Below are 16,732 nucleotides of genomic sequence, written 5' to 3'. Positions count from 1 at the left end.
ACGGTGCCATCCCGAGGATTCTCTGTTGGTCTCTGTTGTGGGCATATTAGATACTCAGCAGTAGTGGCCTTGGTAATTAGAAGTCCATATTGTTCCCATGTATAGTTTCAATTTCTGCCAATTTTTGCATGAGCCCAATGAGCGAATATAGGATATCTGGGGATGGCAATGGAAATCTACAGAGTGTGTTATTTTGTCCACCTGATAACCGAGAGTCCTGTAGTGGATGCCCTTTGGTCGTTACTCACATAAGACACAACCTGTGTCCATTCAGAGAGGTCTGTACCTCAGACTTAGTTGTCACCAATCTTTTTTTTTTTTTTTTTTTTTTTTAAGATTTATTTATTTATTCTGAAAGGCAGAGTTACACAGAGAAAAGGCGAGAGAGAGAGGTCTTTCATCCGCTGATTCACTTTCCAATTGGCCGCAATAGCTGGAACTGCACGGCCAGGATCCAGGAGCTTCCTCTGGGTCTCCCACGCTGGTGCAGGGGCCCAAAGTCGTGGGCCATCTTCTGCCTTCCCAGGCCATATCAGAGAGCTGGATTGGAAGTGGAGCAGCCAGGACACGAACTGGTGCCCATGTGGGATGCCGGCACTGCATGCGGCAGCTTTACCCGCTGTGCCACAGCGCTGGCCCCCACCAGACTTCTAATCCTGTTTCTTCCAAGTCTCTGACCATCTTGCTAAGTCATTGTTGATTGCCCATGAAGAAATATAGATTTGTATTTCCAACGATTTCTCATTCCAGACATGTAGACAGCCAGATGCATTGCTTGAAGCTCTGCCCACTGGAGCATTTCCCTTCATCACTGCCTTTCACTAGATCTTTAGTGGACCTGTAGTGCTTCGGCTATGCACCTTCGGATGGTATCAGCAGATTGTGCAGATCTGTCTGCTAACCAGGCTTGAGGTTTTTTTTCTTCTAGTTCCAAACCTTCCTGACCTCATTCTCTTATATACCATTTCCATTTGAGGCATATTTCGGCTCCCCATCCTCAGTTTTATGACTAGGTAGTTCCGATAACACCTGGTCTGTGATGAGAAGTTCAGGCCTCATGGTCACCTGATGCTTCATGGTTAGAAACTTAAGGCCCAGGAACTGCCTCCCAGAAAGAATAATCAGCTGCAGAAGAGGGCACAGATGTGCTCCAGAATCCTAAAGATTTCACCATGGTTTTGCATTGGTGCTTCCCAGAGTCTCCAAACGTTAAATACAGAATATTTGGGAAGTATGCTTATATTGACAAATTTGGCTCCATCTAGTGCTATATTCCAGTCTCCCTTGGTCTGGCAAACTCAGAATACACTGCCTGACATGTTCTCCAGTTTTCTTCAGATACATATTAGCACAGTTTTACTGTTAACTTGTTTTGGAAGTTTTTTCCTTCTGCCCCTGCTCCAACCCTATTTCTGGGTCTGGTGGCAACAGGGAATGTCTGTGGTGGGCTTGAAGAGGGTGGGCATTGCCTTTGAAGGCACTGTCTCCTGTGAGGTCATCAGAGGGCTTTCAGGCTGAGGAAGACAAGGCTCATCTTCTCAGTTGATGGGGGCAGACTACTTCCATTTGGAGGGGAGATTTAGAGGGACAGGAATTTAGAATTATTGGTTTCATTTGAGTCCAAGCAGATGTCTCCATTTCAAGTTTGAGAATCCCATTTTATACCAGTTTCTTAACTTTTACATGAGGAATTTAGTGAGGCTGTGAATTCAACTATTATTAATTCAGCAGACCACCCAGCTAAGCTTTATATCTAAGTTCCAGCGGTATCAACACTAACTATGTGAAAAAAATGGAGAACTCCTTTCAGAGCTGTCATGGAAACCCTCTGGTTCTTAGACTGTGACTTGAGCTGAGAGCTCATGGATTTGAGCTTGTTTTTTTATTTTGTTTTTAAGCATTCGAGTGAACCTAAAAGAGTCCAGCTCACAGCACAGTCCTTTGTGTCATGATTACTGCCACTGTGGTCAGTTGCAGCAGCCACGTGGGCTTGACTTGGCACTTCTTCACAATCAACTGCAGGTGATACTTTGATTAATTGTGATGCTGCCTGAAAAATTATTCCCTCTGATGCTTGATAAGGTCTTAAATTCTGTCATGTAGATTAACATTTTATAGAACACAGAGGATGAAATTGGTCCAAAAGTGACAGGAAAATAGTGATATTTGGCTGTGATACCAAGTATTAAAGGCCTGTTGAAACCTTTGTCATTTAGTCTCTTTCACTGTCTCTGTTAATGGTTACATTCCTTCCTCTTGCTTATTAGTGATATGTTTTTGTGCTCTATCGTGAATAAACCCATTTGTAAACATACTGGACTGAGCCTGACCTCTTACATTTTCTATTTTGTTAATCCAGGATCTCAATTCTTACAACCCCCTGCTGTATTGTGGTGGCTGAGCTTTTATGGACTCCTTGTGATGTTTATCTTGCAGCTTTTGAGACCTGACTTTGAGAGATATTTTTTATTAATTAGTTCTAAAAGAGGAACTGTAGATAACTCCTAGTTCTGAAGCTTTTAAGATGTGAGCTTGATTTAATTAGAAGAATTAAGTCAGTAGTCAGAATTTACAAGCAAGTCTTTACGTCATGTCATACTAAAGCTGAAATGTCAGGAAGCATAAAGGCCAAGCAATTGTGCAACGAGTTTACATCATGAGCTCCAAAGACTAGGGGTGGCAGTGGGTGGGGGAGCTGTATGGATCAGTACGTAGAGAGAAATCTCTTAGTGGCTCTTAATTCATATCAAGGGAACTTAGTTACTTATACAGTTTACCATTTTCATCCATGAACTTTGTTAAAAGAACTGCCTATTACAGGAATTATCACGTGAATTCATTAGTTTACTGAAATATATTAGTGTCCGCCCCCCCTTTTTTTTTTACAATTTTTATTCATTTATTTGAAAATCAGAGTTACACAGAGAGAGAGAGAGACCAAGAGAGAGGTCTTACATCCACTGGTTCACTACCCAGTTGGCCACAATGGCCAGTGCTGTGCCAATCCGAAGCCAGGAGCTTCTTCTGGGTCTCCCACGTGGGTGCAGGGGCCCAAAGACTGCTTTCTCAGGCTATAGCAGAGAGCTGGATCGGAAGTGGAACAGCTGGGACTTGAACCTGCGCCCATATGGGATGCTGGCACTTCAGTGCATTAACCCACTGTGCCACAGCGCTGGCCTCAGTGTTTGCGCTTTCTAAAAACTGACATTTTAAGGAGGAAGAATGGGGGGAGAGTGTTACTATACTCCTAAATTTGTATATGTGAAATATATGAAACTTGTATAACTTAAATAAAATGAAAAAAACTAAAACAAAAACGAAGAACTTTTTAGTGATTCCGGACAACTGCTGACATTTTTGAATGTTTTGTCACTGAGTATCAAGAACAAAAGTCCTCAGAAATTTTGAAGATAAAGAACAGGTATCTGAAGGAAGAACTTAAAATGAATAGAATTTAATATCTTTGAACCATATTTGTGACATTTTCTTCTCATTCAGTGTGTTTTCTGCAGGTACTTTATCTAAAGCAGGGATTCCTTTTTTTTTTTTTTTTTTTTTTTAAGATTTATTTATTTATTTGAAAGGCAGAGTCACAGAGAGAGAGAAGGAGACAGAGATGTTCCATCCACTGGTTCACTCCCCACCTGGCTGCAGTGGCCAGAGCTGGGCCAGTTGGAAGTCAGGAGCTTCATCTGAATCTCCCACGTGAGTGCAGGGACCCAAACACTTGGGCCATCCTCTGCTGCTTTCCCAGGCGCAATACCAGGGAGCTGGATCGGAAATGGAGCATCTGTGACTCGAACTGGCACCCATATGGGATACCGGCACTGCAGATGGCGGCTTAACCCTGCGCCAGCACCGGCCAATAAAGTAGGGATTCTTAACTCTTTTCTTCTTTTCTACCATCCTCCCTTCCATATAACTGGATGTTTATTATATACCTGTTGTGGTTTTAGACACACTTTTCAGAAGCCATTCATATCCTAGACATATATGTGTAGATATACCCACAGTTATAGATTATTCCCCTGAAAATTAGTTGTAATCTTTGTTTAGTTTTTAAACATAATCCATTAGGTAATGATATAATTAGTTACAAATGGCAGTATACTTCAAACTGACATGCTTAAAAGTTAGTAAAATAATAGGCTAATTTATTATGGATAAGTCTGTTTCTTATATTTCCTGGCACTCTTTAGTAATATACTTAATCACTATCATTGTGTTTCAGTATATAGTAAAACTATGTAAGATGATTGCTGTAGTCTGCCTAGCTTTAGAGGTTTTTAAACTATGGGAAGTCTTGTTCTATATATACAAGCAAGTAGAGAAATTTGGGAAGTGGTGGTTAAGATCCTAGACTTTGGTGGGGGTAGAAGCTGTGATGCAGCTGGTTAAACCTCTGCCTGTGTTGCCAGCATCCCATATAGGCACTGGTTTAAGTTCCAGCTGCTCCACTTCCAATACAGCTCCCTGCTAATGTGCCTAGCAAAGCAGTGAAAGATGGCCCAAGTACTTGGGTCCCTGTACCTTCATGGGAGACCCAGATGGAATTCCAGGCTCCTGGCTCTAGTCTGACCCAGCCTCAGCTGTTATTTCCATTTGGCAAGTGAATCAGCAGATGTCCCATCTCTCTCTCTGTCTCTCCTTCACTCTCTCTAACTCTGCCTCTCAAATAAATAAGCAAATCTTTTTTAAAACAATTAGACTTTAAAGTCACATGTCTGAAGTTTAAGTTTTGGTTATGCTGTCCTAGCTATGCTTTTTTTTTTTTTAAAGAATTATTTATTTGAAAGAGAGAGGTAGAGCCAGAGAGAGAGAAGTCCTGCATTCTGCTGGTTCACTCCCCAAATGACTCACAGCAGGCAGAGCTGAGCTGATCCAAAGCCAGGAGCCAAGTAGTTAGGCCATTTTTTGCTGCTTTCCCAGGCCATAGCAAAGATCTGGATTGGAAGAGGAGCAGCTGGGACTTGAACCAGCGCCCACATGGGATGCCGGCATGCAGGCTAGGGCTTTAACCTGATGCGCCACAGCGCCAGCCCCTGGCTGTGCTATATTAGGGAAGTTACTCATCCCATCTGCCTCAGTTTATTCATTTGTATGCAGAGTGAGAATAATATCTTTATCTTGTGGACATTAAATGAGTTAATAAATGTAAAGGTCTTAAAATAGTGCCTAACATATAGTAAGGGCTCAGTAAATGTTAGTCATGATGACTGGCCAGTTTATTTATTAGTGAGATGCGATTTTTTACTCTCTGAAATGTCATGCTCAGGAAGGGAACAAAGACAGAGAAGGGGCTAAATACATTCATAATTCATGTATTTCTATTTTTTTTTTCTGTCTTAGAAGGAAAGGATGGTTAGAATTTTTTTTCTTACACTTTCTTCAGTAGTGTTCTGGTGGGAATGAAGTGACATATAATCATATAGTAACCCCTCACGTTGCTTCATTTTTGCAAGCACCCTAGTAATTGCAGCACAACAGTACAAACAATCATCTTCTATTTAGATTGTGTGATAGAGTGAAGGTTTGAATCCAGAGGATTTTCTTTAAAAAAAATTTTTTTATTTATTTATTTGAGAGGTAGAGTTACAGAGAGCGGGAGAGAGAGAGAAAGGTCTTCCATCTGCTGGTTCACTCCCCAAGTAGCCACAATAGCCAGAGCTGAGCTATCCAAAGCCAGGAACAGGAACTTCTTCTGGTCTGCCATGCAGAAATAGGGGCCCAAGCACTTGGGCCATCTTCTACTGCTTTCCCAGACCATAGCAGAGAGCTGGATCGGAAGTGGAGCAGCTAGGATACAAACCAATGCCCACTGGGATGCTGGTGCTATAAGCTGAAGGCCCCAGAGAGTTTTCTTATATAGTTCATATTTCCATTGTAACTGTGAATATCAGAATCTTATTCTTTAGACTGTGGCTGCCCTAAACTTACCTGAATTCTTTCTTTCCTTCCTTCCTTCATGTTAGTTTGATTCAGTACAGTTCAAAGGAATTAATAAGCATGCATTCATTACTACCTGATGCTACATACCTAGGAGAGCAGAGTCACCTACAAATGTCAGCCTTTCTATCTGGGTTTACAGTACGTTATAATATTCTACCTTTCACTCCTGTGCCTCCTGAGCACCAGTGTGTTTAACCCATTGCTGCAAAAGCTGTTATAAAACATTCTTTAATGTAGAAAAGGTTGTGTTGCACTTTACTTTGAAGAAAGTACACCATAAAAGCAGTCAACAAAGAAACAGTGGTTATAGTCTGACTTCTATTTTATCTTTAATAACATTTATATTATAAAAGTGTCACTTTCTGTGGAATGATATATGTACTGGAGTATTTAAGTATTGGAACTGAAACCCCAGCATTTCATATGGGGATATACAGTACTAGGCCTAGCTTGTTTCTGTTCTGTGACTTTCATGTGTATAGATGAGGAAATATTATTCTAAAACAAATATGATAAGACTACATTAATTGGCTGAAAAGCCCATGAGGGCATTTCAGGCATGGAAAGCCAAGACACTGGCAAAAAATGTTCTACATGGAGGATCTCTGTGAGTGAGACCCCAGCAGAAAGAAGTGGCCATCAAAGGAGGATGTACTTTCTCTAAAGGGAAGAAAGAACGTCCACTTTGCTTATGGCCTTGTCCATATACTGATAGAGTTTATGGACTGAAAAGGCTTCCATAGCCTTGGCAGCTCATGTCAAGAGCCTCGGGTGGTCACTGATCTCATACATAAGAGTGTTAATTGTTAAGTTAACAACAGGAGTCACTGTGCACTAATTCCCCATGAAGGGAGTTAAGGAGTTGTATTACAAGAGTTAACTATAAAACTAGTTCTCAGTTTGTGTGTGTACGTGTGCAAATTATTGAAATCTTAGTATAGAGTTGGTCTTCTGTGTACAAATTTAATTGAAAGTGAATCTTAATGAAGAATGGAACTGGCAAGGGGAGAAGGAGGAGGGATGGAAGTGTGGGTGGGTTGGCGGGTATGATGAGAAGAATAACTATATTCCTATAGTTGTACTTATGAAATTATTATTCCTTAAAAATTAAAGACTACATTAATGCAGCAGTGGGAATTAAGAGACCTAGTTATTTCTGAAATGTGTCTATTCTAGTGTCTATAAACTCTCTATATCTCAGTTTCCTCATTGAGAAAAGAGTTTTATTGGGGGATAAATGGATTGACAGTGTTTAGAACAGTGGCACTTACAAAATACTTGTGTGGGTTTTTTTTCCTTTTTTTTTTTAAGATTTTATTTATTTGAGAGGTAGAGTTACAGACAGTGAGAGGGAGAGACAGAGAGAAAGGTCTTCCTTCCGTTGGTTCACTCCCCAGATGGCTGCAACGGCCGGAGCTGTGCCGATCCGAGCCAGGAGCTTCCTCTGGGTCCCCGACGTGGGCGCAGGGGCTCAGCACTTGGGCCATCTTCTGCTTCTATCCCAGGCCATAGCAGAGAGCTAGATCTGGAGTGGAGCAGCTGGGTCCCAAACTGGCGCCCGTATGGAATGCCGGTGCTTCAGGCCAGGGCATTAACCCACAGCGCCGGCCCCCAGAATACTTTTCTTAAAAAAGTTTGTTTACTTATTTATTTAAAACAACGATAGAGCAAGAGATCTTCCATCCACTGGCTCACTCCCCAAATGCCTGCAATGCTGGGGCTGGACCAGGCTGAAACCAGGAGCCAGGAGCTCTGTCTAGGTCTCCCCTGTGGGTGGTGGGAACCCAAGTACTTGTGTTCTCATTCCACCACATACTTGGGCCGTCATCTGCTTCTTCCAAAGTGCATTAGTGGAAAGTTGGATGGGAAGTGGAGGCCGGACTCCATCCCAGGTACTGTGATATAGGAGGCAGGTGTCCTGAGTGGCGGCTTTACCTGCACCCACCCCCACAAAGCACTTTTAACTGTTAGCTGTTCTTATTGTCATCCTGCTCATTATCATACTTGTAACAATGGTTTAAAGAGAAAGATTGACATAATTTTTTTTAACTTTTTTTTCTTCTATTCAGATGACCTGTGTAGAAAAAGCAGGAACAGATGAGAAAATGCTCATGAAAGTCTTTCGTTGTTTGGGAAGTTGGTTTAACTTGGGAGTTCTGGACAGTAACTTCATGGCTAACAATAAGTTACTAGCACTCCTTTTTGAGGTTTTGGTAAGTAATGACTTTAAGTATTCCTACCACAGTCACTTGGTCACTAACCTTCAAGACCACAATGTGTTCAGATGTCTGCACAAGGACTGGGAGGTGTATAGTCAGAAAGCAGCAGCATCCTCTCTGCTGCCAAGAATCAGGTGTTACAGGATCAGTGTTAATGCTCAGAATAGTGTAGTTATGTTGAAGTGCAGTCATATGATAAGGTAAGTGATGTACATGTTAAAAACCAAGTAACAAAAAACCATTTGTCTGTTCGTCCTTGTTTTCTTTTTTAACACTTATTTTTTTTTTGAAAAAGATTATTTGAGAAGTAGATTTACAGACAGAGGGAGAGACAGAGAGAGATGTCTTCCATCTGCTGGTTCACTACTCAGATGACTGCAATGGCTGGAACTGGGCCGATCCAAAGCCAGGAGACTGGCGCTTCTTCTAGGTCTCCCACGCAGGTGCAGGGGCCAAAGGACTTGGGGCATCTTCTACTGCCTTCCCAGGTCATAAGTAGAGAGCTGGATTGGAAGAGGAGCAACCAGGGTACTGACCGTTGCCCATATAGGATGCTGGCACTGCAGTTGGAGGCTTAAGCGACTACACCACAGCGTCAGCCCCAGTCCTTATTTTAAAAATAGAAAACTGTATTTTTCTTTTGCTTCAACTTTTTTTTTAAATATGTTTTAAAAATTTTTATTAATATAAATAAAACAGATTTCATGTATTTTATAGCTTCAATTCTAAGAATGTAATGTGGCTTCTCTCGCTTCTCCCTTCCTTTTTCTTTGAAATTTTTTAATGACATATTTTTAATTTACTTCATAATCACAGGCTTGATCCTCTACTAAATAAAGAGTTCAACAAATATAAATTAGACCATTTTTTTTTTCATAAGAATATAGACAAAGGGCTGTAAATAATATTCAAGTCACAAGATGACAGTATGACTCATATTAAGGTTTAAGGTTTTTTTTTGTGTGTGTGTGCTCTATATATTAACTGCCACAATCAGAGAAAACATATTTGTCTCTTGGGGTCTGGCTTATTTCACTAAGCATGATGATCTCCCATTGCATCCATTTTGTTGCAAAAAATGGAATTTAGTGTGTTTTTAATGTCTGAGTAGTGTTCCATAGTATGTATATACATTTTCTTTATCCAGTGATCAGTTGATGGATGTCTGGGTGGATTCCACATCTTAACTATTACGAATTGAATTGCTATAAACATGAGATAAAATTGTATTCTTAATGATGGTCATTGGCTCTTTGACATTACCCTGACATTATTATTGGTGTAATAACAATTTAGAAAATACAGAATGGAAGGAATTTAAAAAAAATTTTTTTTATTTATTAGACGGAGTTACAGACAGTGAGAGAGAGGGAGAAAGGTCTTCCTTCCGTTGGTTCACTCCCCAAATGGCCGTCACTGCCGGCGCTGCGCTGATCTGAAGCCAGGAGCCAGGCACTTCCTCCCAGTCTGCCATGCGGGTGCAGGGGCCAAGCACTTGGGCCATCCTCCACTGCCCTCCCGGGCCACAGCAGAGAGTTGGACTAGAAGAGGAGCAACCAGGACTAGAACCCAGCGCCCATATGGGATGGCGGCACCACAGGTGGAGGATTAGCCAAGTGAGCCACGGCGCCGGCCTGGAAGGAATTTTTTAAAATGATCCTTAGTACATCCAGAGACAATTACAGATCAGAATATTATCTTTGTAATTGAGATGGTTTAGTTAAGCATCAGTATAGCAGTGCAGAACAAATTTGGATTTTTGAGATTAGTAAATAGTAAGTCTCTATATAATCATGCATTTCTTCTTTAAACTTTGAAAGTAGAAGTGGGCCGGCGCCGCGGCTCACTAGGCTAATCCTCCGTCTAGCGGCGCCGGCACACCGGGTTCTAGTCCCGGTCGGGGCGCCGGATTCTGTCCCGGTTGCCCCTCTTCCAGGCCAGCCCTCTGCTGTGGCCAGGGAGTGCAGTGGAGGATGGCCCAGGTGCTTGGGCCCTGCACCCCATGGGAGACCAGGAAAAGCACCTGGCTCCTGGCTCCTGCCATCGGATCAGCACGGTGCGCCGGCCGCAGCGCGCCGGCCGTGGCGGCCATTGGAGGGTGAACCAGCGGCAAAGGAAGACCTTTCTCTCTGTCTCTCTCTCTCACTGTCCACTCTGCCTGTCAAAAAAAAAAAAAAAAAAAGATGAAAGTAGAAGTGACCAGTACAGTTACCCCACACCCCCCATCTGAGAGTTCTGTATCCACAGATTCAAGCAACTACGAACAGAGACTATATGGGGGTAAAATGACTTTTGTATTAAACATGCCCAGACTTTTTTCTTGTCAGTATTTTCTAAGCAGTATAGTATAAGGACTTGTTTATGTAGCATTTACCTTATAATAAGTACTGCAAGTACTCGAATGAAGATTTTTTAGTCATTTCAAAAACATTATAATGAAGAAAAAATAGACATTACCTAAAATAAATGCCACACAAATGAGAAGTTAAAAAAAAAGGTGGAAGGTACTCAAGAAACAAAATCTTTTTTTTTTTTTTTTTTTTTTTTTGGATAGGCAGAATGGACAGTGAGAGAGAGAGACAGAGAGAGAAAGGTCTTCCTTTGCCGTTGGTTCACCCTCCAATGGCTGCCGCTGCAGCCGGCGCACCGTGCTGATCCGATGGCAGGAGCCAGGATCCAGGTGCTTTTCCTGGTCTCCCATGGGGTGCAGGGCCCAAGCACCTGGGCCATCCTCCACTGCACTCCCTGGCCATAGCAGAGAGCTGGCCTGGAAGAGGGGCAACCGGGACAGAATCCGGCGCCCCGACCGGGACTAGAACCCGGTGTGCCGGCGCCGCAAGGTGGAGGATTAGCCTTTTTTTTCTAAGACTGTATGTTCTTAAACATCCATTTCATAACTCATTTAATTATTTTACATTCATTTTTAAATGCACTTTTTTCCAACAACAAAATTATTTTATGCTTTAATAATAGTGAACCATGATCAAATACTCAAATGACAAATGCTTTGTTAACATCTACACCCATCACAGATTCTTGCACAGTTAAACAGCTTCTGCAATAATCAGAAGAGCTACAGCTTTCTTAAAAATGATACTTAAGTTTGATAAGCATGCTAAACATTAGAGATGTCTTTTTCCTAAGTTAAAACGTTAGAACTTTCTAGTTTTATTTAAAGACTGTAATCGGCTTATTTAAATTATTTGTAGCTGGCAATTTATAAAAACAGAAGGAAGCATTATTTAGAATTTCCTTTGAAACTTTTATAGTAAAAAGAATGCTTTTCAAGTTGTGATGATGTTAAAATTCTATTTTAGAAGTTCTAGATTTTAAAATGTTAAGAAATATATTGCCTATTACATTTAGAGAAACATTTTGGTGAATGAAGCTAATAATTCCTCAAGTTTGTAAAGATAATTTTATACAGGATGAGTGACATTGCCTTATTACTTCACCCATATGGGATACCAGAGCTTCAGGCCAGGAGGTTAACTCGCTGTGCCACAGCGCTGGCCCCAGAAATAAATAAATCTTAAAAAAAAAAAAAAAAAAAAAAAAAAAGAATTGAGAATAGTCTACAGAATATCTTCAGAAAAGGGAGACAAAGTTCATTTAATTATCAGCTGTTGATTTTTTTTTTTCAGTACTTTCACAGGAGAACAATAATAAGTTGACATAGAATATATTCAGTCTATGGTAAAAAGAAACACATTATAAAAGTGAGCTAACAAAGAGTGACATCTGAATACAGATTTTTTTTCTGAACACAGATTTATAAAATGACAACATCTTAGGCACACATACAGTATTTTCATGTAAAACATTTAGTTTCAGCATAAAATAATTTGGTTGCTTTTTAGCTGTCTTGCAGATCTTATAAGCTGAAGATGCAAATGTCCATGATGTTAAATACCATAGTAAATATCTTTCCCAGTGCATATAAAATGATAAATGCTCTATCACAGTCTTAAGGGTATTTTTGGAAGTTTATTTTGTCTTTCTTCAGAAACATTTAAAATGTAAAAATCAAAGGGTTTATGGTACAATGAAATAGTAAACAGTTCTCAGTTTACTGCTAATATTAGAAAAAGCTAGATTTTACAATTACTCTGGTATACATGAAAAAATGTTTCACTTTTTACTGCATGTTTATTATAGAAAGACAAGGAAAGCACATTCTTCAAGGAGACATTTGATCTTTTATTGTTTAGTGAGTTTCTGCTGTCATTGTTGTATCAGAAGCATTTCAACAACATTAGCAACTCAGGAAATTAGAATGCTAATAATTATTCTGCTAGTTATTGTCTTAATCTCTGCATCTGTTAACACTGTCTCAATAATGGTAATATTGATTCTCATCTCACCAAATGGTGTGAAGAATAGTCACTATAAAAAAGTTAAACTCCACTTTATAAAGAAACTAATAGGGGTCAGGGTCATGGCATAATGGGTTAAGTGCCGCCTGTGAAGCCATGTGGGCATGGATTGGGTTCGTGCTGCTCTACTTCCAGCTCCCTGCTGATGGTCTGGGAAGGGCAGTGAAAGATGGGCCAAGTGTTTGGGTTCCTGCCACCCATGTGAGAGACGCAGAAGAGGCTCCTGGCTTCAGCCTATCCCAACTTGGGCTTCTGCAGCCATCTGGGGAGTGGACCAGCAGATAAAGGATATTTCTCTCTCTGTGTAACACTTTCACGTAAATAAATAAATCTTTTTTTTTTAAACTAGTAAGCATGATATATGAATGGAAAGCCATCTAGAATACACTTCATACTTAATAGTAATGACTTCTGGGAATTGGGATTGGAATAAGGAAGTAGCTAAGTAGTGTGTCAGGATTATATTATTTTCTCTATTGATCTAATGTCAGGACCTCTCTGCCACTTGTAAGAAAAATGTTTCTTGAGTCAGGATCAGATGTATTGTCATTTTTCCATTCATTCAGTGGTTCAAATCATGCCACATTTTACTTTGCTTTGTATGGACTATGACTTTCTTGTACAACTTTTCCCCCTATGGTTTTTTTAAAAATGTGATACTTGATATATATTGATACATACAAAAGAATAAATTTGGACTATCAATCTAACTTTTTTAAAAGATTTTATTTATTTATTTGAGAGATAAAGTTACAGAGAGGGAGAGACAGGTCTTCCGTCCATTGGTTCACTCCTCAAATGGCCGCCAGGAGCTTCTTCCAGGTCACCCACGTGGGTGCAGGGCCCCAAGCACTTAGAACATCTTCTACTACTTCACCAGGCCATAGCAAAGAGCTAGATTGGAAGGGGAGCAGCCAGGATACGAAATGGTGCCCATATGGGATGCCAGCGCTGCAGTTGGAGACTTAACCCACTGTGCCACAGTGCCGGCCCCCACCTAACTTTTAAAACCATGATAATATAATGAGTATTTTTGGGCCCACCAATCAAATGTTAAGAATAACTCAATGAATAGTGTGCTCTGTTTTAAAGTACCCCCCACAAATTCTTAATGTCCTAGTTTTTTCTTAAGATGAATATGTTTTCACTAAATTTATCCACCTTCTCATCTGTATTCTTAAGTAGAAACCCTCTCTGATTCTTGAACTTCCTGGTTTGTTCTAACTTGTATCAGTTCTTCTTTAGATTACTCCTCAGCTGTCATCACTGCTTTTCTCAGACCAGTAGCAGGGATCTGGATCAGAAGTGGAGCAGCTGGGACATGAACTGGTGCCTGTATGGAATGCCGGCATTGCAGGTTGCAACTTTACCCAGTGTGCCACAATGCCAGCCCCATGGCATTCCATTTAAAAGGGCTAGTATAAACAAAAACATGGAGATTAGAAATCATACTACTGTGGTTGAGGTACACAAAGGTTGATTTGCTTGGCATATGGAGAAAGAGAATTGGGACACTTGATGGATATTTGTCTTATGGAAGTCCATGGCTATGAGGCTGTTATATAAAGTGCACATTCAGAAAGGTTTTAATTGTTTTCCTATCACTTGGAATGATCCTATTTGTTTACCTTTTCCTCCTATCTCCTAGCAACAGGATAAAACCTCGTCCAACCTCCATGAAGCTGCTTCAGACTGTGTGTGCTCAGCTCTCTATGCCATTGAAAATGTGGAGACTAATTTGCCATTAGCCATGCAACTTTTTCAGGGAGTCCTGACATTGGAGACTGCCTATCATATGGCTGTAGCTCGAGAAGACTTAGATAAGTGAGTAATTATTTAAGGAAAGAGCCCTGGGTTTTCCTACAGACTGGGTATTCTTTTTTTTAACTATTTATTTATTTACTTTGAATGGTTTGTTCGTTTATTTGAAATGCAGAATGACAGAAAGAGAGTGAGTCAGAAAGAGATCTTCTATCCACCGGTTCACACCCCAGATGGCCTCAATAGCCAGGGCTGGACCAGGCTTAAGCTCCATCATGGTGTGCCACATGGGTGTTAGGGACCCAAATACTTAGGCCATCTTCCACTGCCTTCCAGGCACATTAACAGGAAGCTGGATCAGAAGTGGAGTAGCTGGGACAACCCAATTCACCATAACACTGGTACCCCCAGTTCACTTTTTATTAATTCATCTATCATTTATGATTCTTAGTGATTCAGTGTAAGTATAAAAGTAGTGCATTCTTAAGATACTGTATTATCTGAACCTAGAGGGGCAAATTGGATGCCAAAGGAGAGGCTGTAGAATTGCCAGTCATGCAAAGTAGTGATTTTTTGCTATTATAATCAGGAATAAACTTTAAAATACCAAGAGTAATTTGATAAGCATTTTTTTTTTTCAAATGTTTTAGTATTGGAGAATGTGCCATCTAAGTAAAGGTGTTTGTCATGGACATTGTAATACAACACAGGAAGTAATCACTAGATGTCCCTTAGACTGAGGAACCTTTTATTTGATTAACTGTGTCTGTTAGTGTGTACATATAATATCTAGATTTCTGACTTGATGTTCTCATTCCTCTTTCTTCTACAGAGTTCTGAATTACTGCCGTATTTTCACTGAACTGTGTGAAACTTTTCTTGAAAAAATTGTTTGTACTCCAGGCCAGGGTCTTGGGGACCTACGAACTCTGGAGCTGCTTCTTATCTGTGCAGGGCATCCTCAGTATGAGGTAGTGTCTGTACTGTACTAAGGTCATTGTGCTCCAAGCGGTATATTGTGTACTGTCTGTATTCCAGTGCCTCATGCCCCACCTTTGACTTGAGAAACTGTAGTCTGGGTTGTTAAAAAATTGATGTATTTGAGAGGCAGAGAGAAAGAGGTCTCTGGACAGAGAGCTCCCACCCACTGGTTCAGTCCTCACATGCCTGGAACCAAGCTAAAGCTGGGAACTCAAAGCAGGTGTCCCACGTGATAGCAAGAACCTGATTACTGAGGCCCTCACTGCTGCCTCCCAGGGTCTGCATTAGCAGGAAGCTGGAGTCAGGAACTTGACAGGGGCATCAAACCCAGTCACTCCTTTGTGGGAGTCAACCATTCAGCTGAATGCCTGCTGCCTGTGTTGGAATTTTTAAAAAGTTGTACTCAAGTTTCTGCTTTGAATCCTTTTTGTTTGTTTGTTTGTTTTTGTTTTTTTTCTTTTTGAATCCTTTTCTTTTGTTGCTGTTTTTCACCTGGTAAGGTAGGCTGATTGACAAGTATCTCAAGGAACCCTTTAGAAAGAAAGCCTGTTACCTTTACTCTGAGCCCCTTTCTAGTGCCAAGTACTTTCTAGAGCTTTACAGCTAAATCATACCACGTCCTAACTGTACTCCACAAGTCTCTTAACACCCCCAGGTTTTCTCCAAATATGAGAAAAAACTGAGAAAGACACTGAAAGGATTTGAGTCGCCTTTATTTAAAAGTCTTTAAGACATCCTAAGATTGCTCAATATTTAGAGATTATCTTATCTGAGAAGTTTTACCTCTTACTTGTAATATCAAGAAGTGAGAAAGAAGTCCTCTCCAACTGAACAATTTTTAACAAATAGCTGTACAACTATTTTGGATCTTTGATGGGAAAGGCATGGTAGAGCCCCTTTTACTTTTTCATTACTACTTAAAAATAACATTTGTTATACATAATCTTATGAGAATATCTAAATTCAGATGAAACGCAAAACATTTTTGGGAGAAGTGTAGCATTGAACAATAATATCCCTCTATAAACAATGCCATATGGAAGACAGGCTGTGAGTAAAATCTCAGGCTGCTTCTACCTCTCTCTCCCACTCAAGAAAGCAAGCAAGAGGCTGGCACTGTGATGCAGTGGGTTAAGCCTTCACCTACAGTGCTGGCATCCCATATGGGCACTACTTTGAGTCCTGGCTGCTCCACTTCCCATCCAGCTCTCTGCTAATGCACCTGGTAAAGCAGCAGAGGATGACCCAAGTGCTTGGGCCCCTGCACCCACATGGGAGACCGGGATGCAGCTCCTAGCTCCTAGCTTCGACCTGGCCTAGCTCTGGCTATTATAGCCATTTGGGACATGAACCAGCAGATGGAAGATATCTCTTTCTCTCTCTCTAACTCTGCCTTTCAAATAAATAAGTAAATCTTTGAAAAAAAAAAAATAAAGCAAACAAACA

The 16,732-nt window shown here is 40.7% G+C and overlaps 1 protein-coding gene across 3 annotated transcripts in view; it reads left to right on the top strand.

Moving 5' to 3' along the window:
- The window catches only part of TNPO3 (transportin 3), a 109,841-nt gene that overhangs the window by 44,683 nt on the left and 48,426 nt on the right, over positions 1-16,732 (top strand). For all 3 annotated transcript variants that reach the window (XM_008258220.5, XM_051848948.3, XM_089328566.1), the window contains 3 exons: positions 8,019-8,162; positions 14,193-14,368; positions 15,138-15,276. In XM_008258220.5, coding sequence (XP_008256442.2) covers positions 8,019-8,162; positions 14,193-14,368; positions 15,138-15,276 — 459 coding nt within the window. The remainder of the gene's footprint in view (positions 1-8,018; positions 8,163-14,192; positions 14,369-15,137; positions 15,277-16,732) is intronic.

The sequence above is a fragment of the Oryctolagus cuniculus genome, chromosome 3 (assembly GCF_051225735.1).
Source record: "Oryctolagus cuniculus isolate XC-2025 breed Fujian yellow rabbit chromosome 3, ASM5122573v1, whole genome shotgun sequence".
Taxonomy (NCBI): Eukaryota; Metazoa; Chordata; class Mammalia; order Lagomorpha; family Leporidae; genus Oryctolagus; species Oryctolagus cuniculus.
The sequence above is the reverse complement of the archived record's forward strand: the minus strand, read 5'-3'. Positions and strand labels throughout refer to the sequence as shown.